The sequence below is a fragment of the Notothenia rossii genome, assembly GCF_949606895.1.
Source record: "Notothenia rossii genome assembly, chromosome: 4".
In the NCBI taxonomy this organism is placed as follows: Eukaryota; Metazoa; Chordata; class Actinopteri; order Perciformes; family Nototheniidae; genus Notothenia; species Notothenia rossii.
In genome coordinates, this window is record NC_136902.1 from 7,987,898 (window position 1) to 7,998,526 (window position 10,629).

Sequence of the window (10,629 nt, forward strand, 5' to 3'; positions counted from 1 at the left end):
CTACATAACCATGTATGAATAATACCATTAAAGTGTTAATTATAGTATCATAACCATGGTAATTTTTGGATTATAAGATACTATGTACCTATAACAAACCTGATGACGGTTTTGTATATTGCTTAAAACATTATGAAAGATTCAGTATATAAATAAATTGTAATAATATGCTTTTTTTGGTTTAAGGCCAGTGGATTCCTTAACATTTATCTGGACAGTAAGTTAATTATCAAAACAAAACATGTCAACACTTATCAATGAAAAAATGATTTATTGTATATTTTATACAATATTAAGCAAACAGACTGACAACATGTCTTCTATGATGCTGAAACACACTGATGATCTGACCACAAAACAGTGTTGACTATAAGTTGCAGGTTCTTCAGCATTAAATCCATGCTGCAGATGTTTTTAAGCAGCTAAAGTCCAGTGTAGTGATGCAGGCTCTTCAGCTGGCAGCAGGGGGCGCTGTCTTCGTGCAGAGGCGACCCAGCAGCCCGGCCATCTGCAGCAGAGAGTTCACTCCTTCAGCCACCCGCATGTGAGTGTAGCCGATCTCCTGCAGCACAGAACCGCCACAACATCAGGTCAGACGTTCAGTTTCTCATTTACAGTCTGCTTGCTTAGATTTTAGTGTCAGTAATAATACCAATAGCACACTTTAAAAAAACAACGTCATCTCAAGGTGCTTCACAATGCTATGAGGAGGAAATAAAAACAAGTTATCTAAGCAGCATCTGAGTTGGATATATTCAAAAGTTGCGCAGGGACTTCTCTGTAAATTATTTAAGATACGATGGACCTTTTTAATCCCTATTAATCCACGGGGGGAAAGTCAGTATTTTAAACAGTAAAAGGGTAAGAATGAAAAACAGGATAGCACAGATTCACACAGATTATAAAAATTAAAGATAATATTAAAATGATATACAGTTAAGTGACTTTAGAATAAGAAATGAATTAAAATGAAAATACACATTTAGCATTTAAAATTAAGTAAATAGTTTCTTTAAGATATCTTGAGTACTGTTTAGGCTGCATACAGTTGTTTGTGCATCAGTTTTGTTTGTATTTACTGTCCGCTGTCAATTAAAGGTAGGGTAGGTAAGAATGGAGAAACCAGCTTGAGTGCGCTAGAATTTGAAAATACACAGCCGGATAAAATCTGCCCCTTCCTTCAGACTTCCTCACAGAGCCCCTCCTCCAACACACACGAACGCGCACATGACCAATGAGGGCACGAGATAAGTTTGTGCACAGATGGAAGGCTGACAGGCAGGTAGGCCATCCAGTTATTTTAGCCGTCTCAGATGATTGGTCGTGCTTTTTACAGCGCCACGGCTTCCACAGATGAATTGTTTAATGTATTTTTTGTCAAAGCACTTCAGATATTCATTGCTATCGGGATGTTAAGAGCATTCCATGGAATATAACAAAATGTGTTTCTGAAGTGAATTACCTACCCCACCTTTAAAGGACACACATATAGAAAAAATACCAATCAAAGCCGTTGCCTCTCAGTAAATGGATGTACTATCCGGAGCCTTTGGTCTCCGCCTCACCTTGATGAACTCCAGCTTGAGGTACTCTGGCATCTGGAAGGTCTTACACACTCTGAAGATGTTCCCGATGATGTCCTCCGGAGAGTAGCCCAGCGCCCACAGCTGCTCCACCACCTTGTACGCCTTGTCGATGTCCCCCTCCACACAGTGTCCCAGCATGCCTTTCACCAGCAGCGGGTGAGGCTCGTCGCACACTTTGAAGACGTTCTCGCTGTTGATGTAGCCGAAGCCGGAGTTGGTGGACTGCAGGTTGTTCAAGGCCTGGACACGCAGGAACAGGAAGTCAGGAACCCCCAACATGCCTTCCTTCATGCTCAACACTAGACGCTTAATAGATAGTCTGTATGTTTTGAAGTGGGATTGTATGAGGTGCTTTTCTATAGTCAGTGTATTGTCTTCAGTAGATGACAGTCAGAATGCCCTCAGTTTGGAGAACAGACAAAGATAATGACTTCAGCTCTCCGTCAGAGAGCCGTCTAATAGCAAGGTGAACAGGGTAGATATTCTAAATATAGCATATATATACTAAAACTTATTTTTAAAAAGAAGATTATCTTCCTGCTAGAACTCCTGTCTGTTTCTAGGAAATACCCCAACTATGTGAAAGTATCTTTATACAGCTATACTTCAAAATACTGAACCCCCTCACCCCCCCTCACCTGTCTCATGTCCCCCTGTGCGGTGAAGATGACGGCCTCCAGCCCGTCGTCTGACACCGACAGTTTCTCCTTCTCCACGACGTCCTGCAGCCGCGACAGGATCTGTCCGTCCGTGAGCTTGGAGTAACGCAGCACGGCGCAGCGAGACTGGATCGGCTCGATGATTTTATCTGAGGCGTTACAGGCCAGAGCGAAGCGCGTGGTCTTAGAGTAGATCTCCATGATCCGCCTCAACGCCTGCTGAGCGCCGTCTGTCATGCTGGGGGAGGAGGAAGGAGACATTATACCGTGCCCAGAGAAACTCAATTATAACATTTTATAAGATTACAAATCAAAGGACACGTGGCTTTATATTTCGACATCCAAAACATGTTTTTTTAGGAAAAAATAGTCCCGTTTTCTTCCTTTTCTTAAGGTAACTTGGATCTTGTAATTGTGTGTAATATGCTTTTTTGGTGACGCATAACTACTATGCTAACGTTTCAAACTGGTCTGTCTTGATGAACACATTTTTCTCAAGAGAAATAACGCTAAAAAAGTTATAAAACTATCAGGATGGCATTACAAAAATGGAGGATCTTATCTTTTGTAACTTGAACTAGCTTGTTTGACTTTCTAATAAGGAAGTCAAGTGAAGTCTCATGTTGCTTCAGAATGATCCTCATCAATGGGTGTGGAGATTCTAAGCAGTTCAATCCATCTTTATAGATAATGACATTTAAGAGGTTTAAAAAAGTGAAAGTATTCCACAGGAAAAAGATGTAGATAGATGTTATTGTGTGCGTGTAACATCTGTGTCTCATCCCTTTATTTACCTGGCTCAGATTCCTCTCCGGACACTTTGCAGGGTCCTGACTAAAGCCTCGAGTCAGTAACTGTTTCACATTCAGATGATAAACGTTGCTCCCCTGATATCGCTTCTCTCACCTGTCGGCCTCGTCCAGGATGATGACCTTATGTCGTCCTTTGGGCAGTGTGACTTTCTGCTGAGCAAACATCTTGATCTTGTTCCTCACCACGTCGATTCCTCTGCAGACACAACAGCATCAGCATAACCTCGACAACGCATGATTAACATATTAAACCAGTGTGTGCGGTTTTAGTTGTAGAAATTGCGAGAAAAGTCCAAAATAAGCCGTGCAGGAACAACCTTATAAACATGGATTAGACAACAACATGTTCTTGTAACATGGTGCAAATAGGAACGTTTATGTATGCTGTCAATTATAGTTCCTAGAACGACAGAAAATATAAATAAGTGCATCTTTATTACAGTCAACGTTCAACCTTGAAAAGATTTCTACAAAATAATCTGAGCTCAAAGTAGAAAGCTAGTTAATGAACTGTGAACAAAGATTATTTGTGTTTGTTTTGCTAGTATGTCACCTTTCATTTGAAGCGTTGAGCTCCAGCACGGCGTCTTTCATGGAGGCTCCCAGCAGAGCTCGGGCCAAACACAAGATGCTGGTGGTCTTTCCTGTGCCCGGAGGACCTGCACCACAAATCACATTTTACCATTGACTTTGTATTCCAAAACAGTCACAAAAAGCTAACAATAGGATTTACATAAACGGTTGCAATCTTCATATTAGAAAAACAATCAGATTTATAACCGATGCATTCGTTTTAAAGTTGTTGTCATTATAGATAACCACAACCTTACTGTTTACAAGCTTTGTGTACAGCTAAGGTGTGAAACACCGATACACCAGTGTTTGAAGCGTTAAAGTGACATGTGTCAGTGAGGCATTGTTTGATCAATGTCTTTATTTTGGACGTCTTGTACCAGTGTATATTCAGTTCAGTGGGCGAAAGTAACTTGGTAAGAAAGTACTTTTACTTGAGTTGGTACTGTATGTAAATTGACACAAATTATTATAAATTGTTATAGATAAGATAAGCACAGCAGACTATACATTAATAAAACTGTACCCAACCTTTATCAGCTGCAAAATTAAAGTGATGAAAACATTCAAACATCAACAATATTACTTTAACTTCAGGAACATTAAAGTATATTTTGATGCTTATACTTTAACTTGAGTGACATTTTGAAAGCAGGACTTTGCAGTATTTTCACACTCTGGTATTACTACTTTCACTGAACTATAGTATCTGAGTACTTCTTCCACCCAGAGCATCATGTAGTTGCTGCATTATTGAGCAGCCGGTTGGGAGTAAAACAATAAAACACTAAACTTGAATTCCCAGTCCTTTCTACCTCCTTGTTTCCACACTGACCTGCAATGATAATGTTCGGGACGTTTCCCTCTCTGGCGAACACCTCCAGCCGGCTCACCGTCTCCACGTTCCCCACAATCTCGTTCAGCTTCAGCGGACGGTACTTCTCCACCCAGGGCAGTTCATAGCTGACACCGGAGCTTTTAGTCGAAGCCTCCCCGGCTCCCGTGTCCGGTTTCTGCCCGCTTTCCGTTGTTGGTTTCTCACTTTCAGGCTCCACCATCTCCACGTCGTCCATGATGAGTTCAGTCTGTCAGCTCAGCCCGCGAACTAGTATGCGCGGAACTTTTCCCTCCCTGGCAACCACGAGTGATGAAACTGACGCCTCATTGGTCGAGCGTTTATTCAGTGACGCCACTGATTGGTCCGGGGCACGGCACTTAAACCTCGCGATATTTGCAACAATCACGATCGTAAAAAACAGTAAAGCCAAAATGATATGATAAACAAAGGCACATTCTTGAAACCTGTGTAATGCTTTTTGGTATTACTTCAAAATATGCTTGATTATTGCTTGGATGTGTAAGATTGTACAAACCAACAGAGCTTGAATATACAAAATATAATGGTCTTGATTGAAAGCATTTATATTTCTTTTATATCGTTTATTTTTATTTTTATTCTTTACAAATTATTTTCAGGCTATGTTTGGGGGGTTTTCAGAAAAGTGGAAACAGTCAAAAATATAGTTTTTTTTATACCTAGTTTGTCAATTTGCCTCTGTAGATTTCACCTAAAATCACCAGTTCAATTCAAAGAAAGAATCAGATGATGTATGATTTAAACACATTTTCAGATTGCTTTGTTTCATTCAAAGGCTGATCATTGTATATCTAAAAATCAAGGCAAACTTTGTATTTTTTTCAAAATGCTGATATTACCTTTCTGATTTAGGGAATGTCACAAATATATATCCACAATTCCCTTTTTAAAAACCTTTGACTCTGTTTTACAATACATTATTTGTTGAGCCTGTGTTACCATGGTAATGTAGAATATTGACGTAGCCAGAATACCAGTTAAATATTAAATTAAAGATAATAAGATAGTCGCTAATTTGCATACAACATATTGTCTTTTTTAAATGATTTAAATAATGATATTTTTAATAATAAATGCCCCCTGGTGTGGAATGAGGTGTGGAGGCCTCGGTAGGAAGTCTCGGTAGGAAGTCGTCATCGTCTCGGTCTAAACCGTTTCCTTCTTCCGCAAACACAGGGTAGCTTCCCCGTTTATCGGTTGATCAATGCGGCGGTGGACTTCTGCCTCTCGTCTCCTGGCTCCATTTAATATTTCTAACAGTTACCCACATTTATGAGTGATTGATTCAGCGCAATGACGGCCAACAGCCGCTGTTCCGCCGCAGAGCCCCCGGGCCTGGACACCCAGCGGCGGGAGATCGAGTCTCTTCTGCGGGAGTGGGAGCTCCGCGCTGGGGACAGTTGGTGAGTCTAAAAACACTGTTAGCATCACACGGCTAATGGCTGCTAACGGCTTTAACGGCAGAGTGTTGGTTCTTAGGAACCGTTTAATGGTTGGTGTTGGTTGCTGGGGGCCGTTAACGGGTCGGTGTTGGTTATTAGGGACCGTTAACGGGTTGGTGTCGGTTGTTAGCTCGGGCTAACCGGGGCCAACAGACGTTAAACTGGCCGTTAACCGACGATGCTAACGTTAGCCTGTCAACCTGGTGTAATGACATGTTCAGGCTCCACTCCTATGCTTCTACTTTTGTCTTCACCAGAGCTGGACTGGGATGTGGAAAATGGGAGCTGCGCAATTAAAGACATATGTGCCGTTGAGTTTTGAAATGAGATGTTTATTTGACCATTTCTGCATAATAAATAACAATTGAATGTGCTAAAAAAACATTTGCAACCTTCTTAGCAGGAACTCAGGCTTCAAACCAACTTTACTCCACTACATTTATGTTGTACTTTTAGTTAAGTTACAGATTTAGATTAATGATGTGAAATATAATCAGCACTTAAATCAGACTTTAGTTACACCTGGAGTAAACTTACAAGCTTCCCTGCAGTATACAAAGTAATTAAACCTAGCTGCACCTTTACCAGCTTTGAGAACACTTTAATGATCAATCATTATAAAACATATCATATACATTATTCTGAAATTCACCAATCTGCAAAACGAGTACTCTTACAGAGTTTAGTCTCAGTTTATTGTATCGTTTCACAAGTACTACCACCACCACTGTGAAAATACTCTTTCACAAGTATTCCTGCATTGAATATGTCACTTGAGTGAAATTATTTAAGTGTAATCAGGAAAAAAGATTAAGGTATTAAAAGTACTAGCTGTCCTGTTTTGGCTTTGATTACATTACTTAGCTAATAGTGAAGACATTGTGATTTTAAGTGTCCTACCTAAAGCTGAATCAACATGTTGATATAGATTTTTTTTCTTTAAATAAAATCATTGGCACTATGGACAAAACTTTGGGACTTTACACCTTTCTGGGGGAATTAAAATCATTCGACTTTTTGGGATTATATGAGTTGGAAACAACAATCCTTATTTCTAACTGCATAGGAAATGAAGGGTTAAACAGAATGAATAGACATGGAAAAAGAAAGAAACAAATCTGTCATTCAAATGCTGCTTTAAATTTAGAAGTCAAAGTAGAATGAGGCTTCAAACCTTTCGAGCCTTAGCTCATTTAAGTCCATTTTTGACTACCTAATACCGATCATGTAATGAAGCATCAAAGTCAAGCAGCCATAAAATACCTTTGCCTCTATGATGCTAAAAAAACATTCACTAAATTGAACAACCATCCCTGACTCTCAGCTGACACAGAAGTGTGTTTCCACTGGAGACGGACTGAAGTGATGAGTGTTGTGCTTTCTTCTGATGCCGTCCACTCGCACTGTAGTGGAAACACGATCGGGCAGATTGTGATGCACCATGACTGGGCAGGTTTCTGCTGTCGCTGGAACAAACAGCAGCCTTCATTTGGTTTCATTTCCCATTCTCTGTCCACATTTTCATAAATCTCCCAGTAGAGCAGGAGTCGTAACGCTGTCAGAAGATTTACTTTATAGGTGCACCGTGGGGACCATTCAAGACCAAGTCCAGGTTTTGTTTTATAGCCTGTGACGGTGTGCTGTTTTTATCTTCTGTGGTTTGGTGTATTGGATTTTAGTCACATGGGATCTACAAATGTCCTTACAGAAAGAGATGTACTTATAGAAAGATATTTAGTCTCACCTCAGATCTGTGGACATCTTCTTACACTGTGATAAAAGTATAATGATACCCAGATCAGAGAAGAAGGATGACATTTGACTAACAAGTAAAGCAAAACTGTGTCTGTGAGACGAAATGAAACTGAAAACAAAACCTGTGTGTTGGTGGTTTGGTGACGTCAAGTGTTCAGATATATTCACTAAACCAACTGTGTGTGTTTCCGTGTAACAAGGGCTCTGACATTTGCATTTTAGATTGTTTGTCTGTGCTCTTGTTCTTCTGTAGAAAAGGCGCCCAAATGTTAGTGACCTCAGTGAAAGAGCTGGACTGATGTGAACGAAAACACAGTTGACGCGTGGGTGTGTTACGTAACAAAACCATTGTGAAATATGCGTTGGGCTTGTAGCAGTCAGATGTTTGGACTCCAGTGTAAATGATTTACGTGTCGGGTGTAGAGCTGACTTTAAGGAGTAGGAGAACAAGGCTGCACAATCATTAAGGCTCCAACTTGTTTTATTCTGGATTTTGTCCAAAAGACATGTCAGAAAAATGTGAAGAATCTCCATCCCAGTCCCTCACATTTTAAAGATTTTTAGTTGTTGTAGAAATTCAAAACTCTCAGATGTTTTCATTCAATATGATGATACCTAAAAGAGCAAAAGAGGAAATACTAATTAAAGCGGCTAAAAAAAGGATATTTTTGCTGGAAAATGGTGTGTGTGTGTGTGTGTGTGTGTGTGTGTGTGTGTGTGTGTGTGTGTGTGTGTGTGTGTGTGTGTGTGTGTGTGTGTGTGTGTGTGTGTGTGTGTGTGTGTGTGTGTGTGTGTGTGTGTGTGTGTGTGTGTGTGTGTGTGTGTGTGTGTGTGTGTGTGTGTGTGTGTGTGTGTGTGTGTGTGTGTGTGTGTGTGTGTGTGCACTTTCTAACACTAAATGTGTGTGCTGCAGGTACGTGGTGGAGCGTCGCTGGTATGAACAGTGGAAGGAGTTTGTGGAGACCGGAGACCAGAACTCGTCATCTTTCCCCGGTCAGATCGACAACACTGAGCTGTTTGAGGGTCAGTGAACGCCTCGCCCACAAACAACACGCCTCTCCTCATACACTCTTCTTATTTGTCAGTCCAAAACCAAACATAATCAGTTTAATTTGATATAAAACAGAGAAAAAGGCAGGAAATCTCCATAATGAACCAATACATTCAGATATCCTTCCTCCCTGACACAAACAAACGTTTAGCATGTTTGATAAACTGACTGCACAAAGTTTTCTGCAGCTTCTGGTCTAATGCAAAAATGTCTGTTTTTAGACCTGGACTCGTACCACCTGAAGGAGCGCCTGGTGGAGAACGAGGACTTCATGTTGGTGCCGGCTGAGGCCTGGCACAAGCTGCTCGCCTGGTACGGCATGCTGGAGGGGCAGCCGCCGCTGGAGCGCAAGGTAACATGTCCCGAGCTGTCGGCCAATCAGGTGCAGAGGCTATCATTCATCTCCAAAATCAGACAAGGTGTGTTTCCTCGACTTAAGACCCTTTAACTGTACTTGTGTGTGTGTGTGTGTGTGTGTGTGTGTGTGTGTGTGTGTGTGTGTGTGTGTGTGTGTGTGTGTGTGTGTGTGTGTGTGTGTGTGTGTGTGTGTGTGTGTGTGTGTGTGTGTGTGTGTGTGTGTGTGTGTGTGTGTGTGTGTGTGTGTGTGTGTGTGTGTGTGTGTGTGTGTGTGTGTGTGTGTGTGTGTGTGTGTGTGTGTGTGTGTGTGTGTGTGTGTGTGTGTGTGTGTGTGTGTGTGTGTGTGTGTGTGTGTGTGTGTGTGTGTGTGTGTGTGTGTGTCAGGTGGTGGACCTGCCCAGCACCCTGAAGGTGGAGGTGTACCCCGTTGAGATATTCCTCTGTCTCCATAGCAACATGGAGAACGTCATCACCGCCCAGTTCAGCCGCACGGACAGCATACGTGAGTGTGTGTGCATATGTGTGTGCATATGTGTGTGTGTGTGTGTGTGTGTGTGTGTATAAACATCTGTTGTCCCTTTCACTCTGACACTACATGTTGGGGAGGTTGTTAACCAGCTTCACGGCTCAGGGCTGACTCACAGTGGGCGGTGTTGGAAGCAGCCGAGGTCAGATCAGTGAAGTTCCTCCACAACAAACTGTGAAAACCATTTCTACATTTCGTCATGAAAGGGGAAATTAGCCGGGTCTCCATGAACCAATTTGCAATATGCTAATTTGAAAGTATTTCATTAGAAGAGCTGTATGGAAACACGTGTCTGTGCTTTGATGCTTTTATGCTCACTCAGGTGTTTTTCTTATGTTAAAAAGTTACTTTAAGTTTTGTTTTTCCTTTCTGCGTGTCATTTTGTATTCAATGGCCAACGTTTAAGGACTTAGATGGTGTCTAGAAGAAGGGTTCATTTTCACATCTTGTGTGTGTAGACTCGATCCAGAGGGCGATGTGTGAGGCGTTCTCGGTGCCTCCGGGCTCAGAGTGCCGTCTGTGGATGAAAAGTTCGGACAGCACCTGCGAGCGCCTCAGGAACGTTCACGTGAGCGTGCTGGACGCCTGTCTGAGCTCCGCCATGGTGAGGACACACTGTTTAACATCACTTATATACAAACATATTATTATCATAAGTGTCAATTCATTCATAGAGTTCCAGGTAGAAGATTGTTTTCACATTAGCATGAGCCGGCCTCACTCACTTCCTCATAGCACCGAGCCTCCTTTACAACAATCCTCAGAGATAAGCTGGAACGTGTGTGTGTGTGTGTGTGTGTGTGTGTGTGTGTGTGTGTGTGTGTGTGTGTGTGTGTGTGTGTGTGTGTGTGTGTGTGTGTGTGTGTGTGTGTGTGTGTGTGTGTGTGTGTGTGTGTGTGTGTGTGTGTGTGTGTGTGTGTGTGTGTGTGTGTGTGTGTGTGTGTGTGTGTGTGTGTGTGTGTGTGTGTGTGTGTGTGTGTGTGTGTGTGTG

The 10,629-nt window shown here is 41.8% G+C and overlaps 2 protein-coding genes across 2 annotated transcripts in view; one reads left to right on the plus strand and one right to left on the minus strand.

The window, feature by feature from the left end:
• Positions 1 to 251: 251 nt before the first annotated feature.
• On the minus strand, positions 252 to 4,779 carry rfc2 (replication factor C (activator 1) 2). The gene is made up of 6 exons (XM_079677154.1): positions 4,466 to 4,779; positions 3,611 to 3,716; positions 3,152 to 3,253; positions 2,225 to 2,483; positions 1,566 to 1,826; positions 252 to 562 (listed from the first exon to the last, which is right to left on the minus strand). Exons 1-6 carry the CDS (start codon positions 4,701 to 4,703, stop codon positions 452 to 454), a joined length of 1,077 nt encoding a protein of 358 aa, XP_079533280.1. The 5' UTR covers positions 4,704 to 4,779; the 3' UTR covers positions 252 to 451.
• Positions 4,780 to 5,605: 826 nt separating this feature from the next.
• Positions 5,606 to 10,629, plus strand: part of usp11 (ubiquitin specific peptidase 11) — a 21,996-nt gene continuing 16,972 nt past the window's right edge. The window contains exons 1-5 of the mRNA XM_079677147.1: positions 5,606 to 5,910; positions 8,618 to 8,727; positions 8,977 to 9,107; positions 9,497 to 9,614; positions 10,097 to 10,242. Coding sequence (XP_079533273.1) covers positions 5,801 to 5,910; positions 8,618 to 8,727; positions 8,977 to 9,107; positions 9,497 to 9,614; positions 10,097 to 10,242 — 615 coding nt within the window. The 5' untranslated portion in view covers positions 5,606 to 5,800. The remainder of the gene's footprint in view (positions 5,911 to 8,617; positions 8,728 to 8,976; positions 9,108 to 9,496; positions 9,615 to 10,096; positions 10,243 to 10,629) is intronic.

Excerpts from the sequence above, each read along its gene's own strand:
- rfc2 (XM_079677154.1), bottom strand. The coding sequence starts at position 4,703 with ATGGACGACGTGGAGATGGTGGAGCCTGAAAGTGAGAAACCAACAACG. Across the intron at positions 3,254-3,610 it reads CTCAACGCTTCAAATGAAAG|AGGAATCGACGTGGTGAGGA; the intron begins GTGACATACTAG and ends TTGTGTCTGCAG. Across the intron at positions 563-1,565 it reads TCAAGCTGGAGTTCATCAAG|GAGATCGGCTACACTCACAT; the intron begins GTGAGGCGGAGA and ends TCTGTGCTGCAG.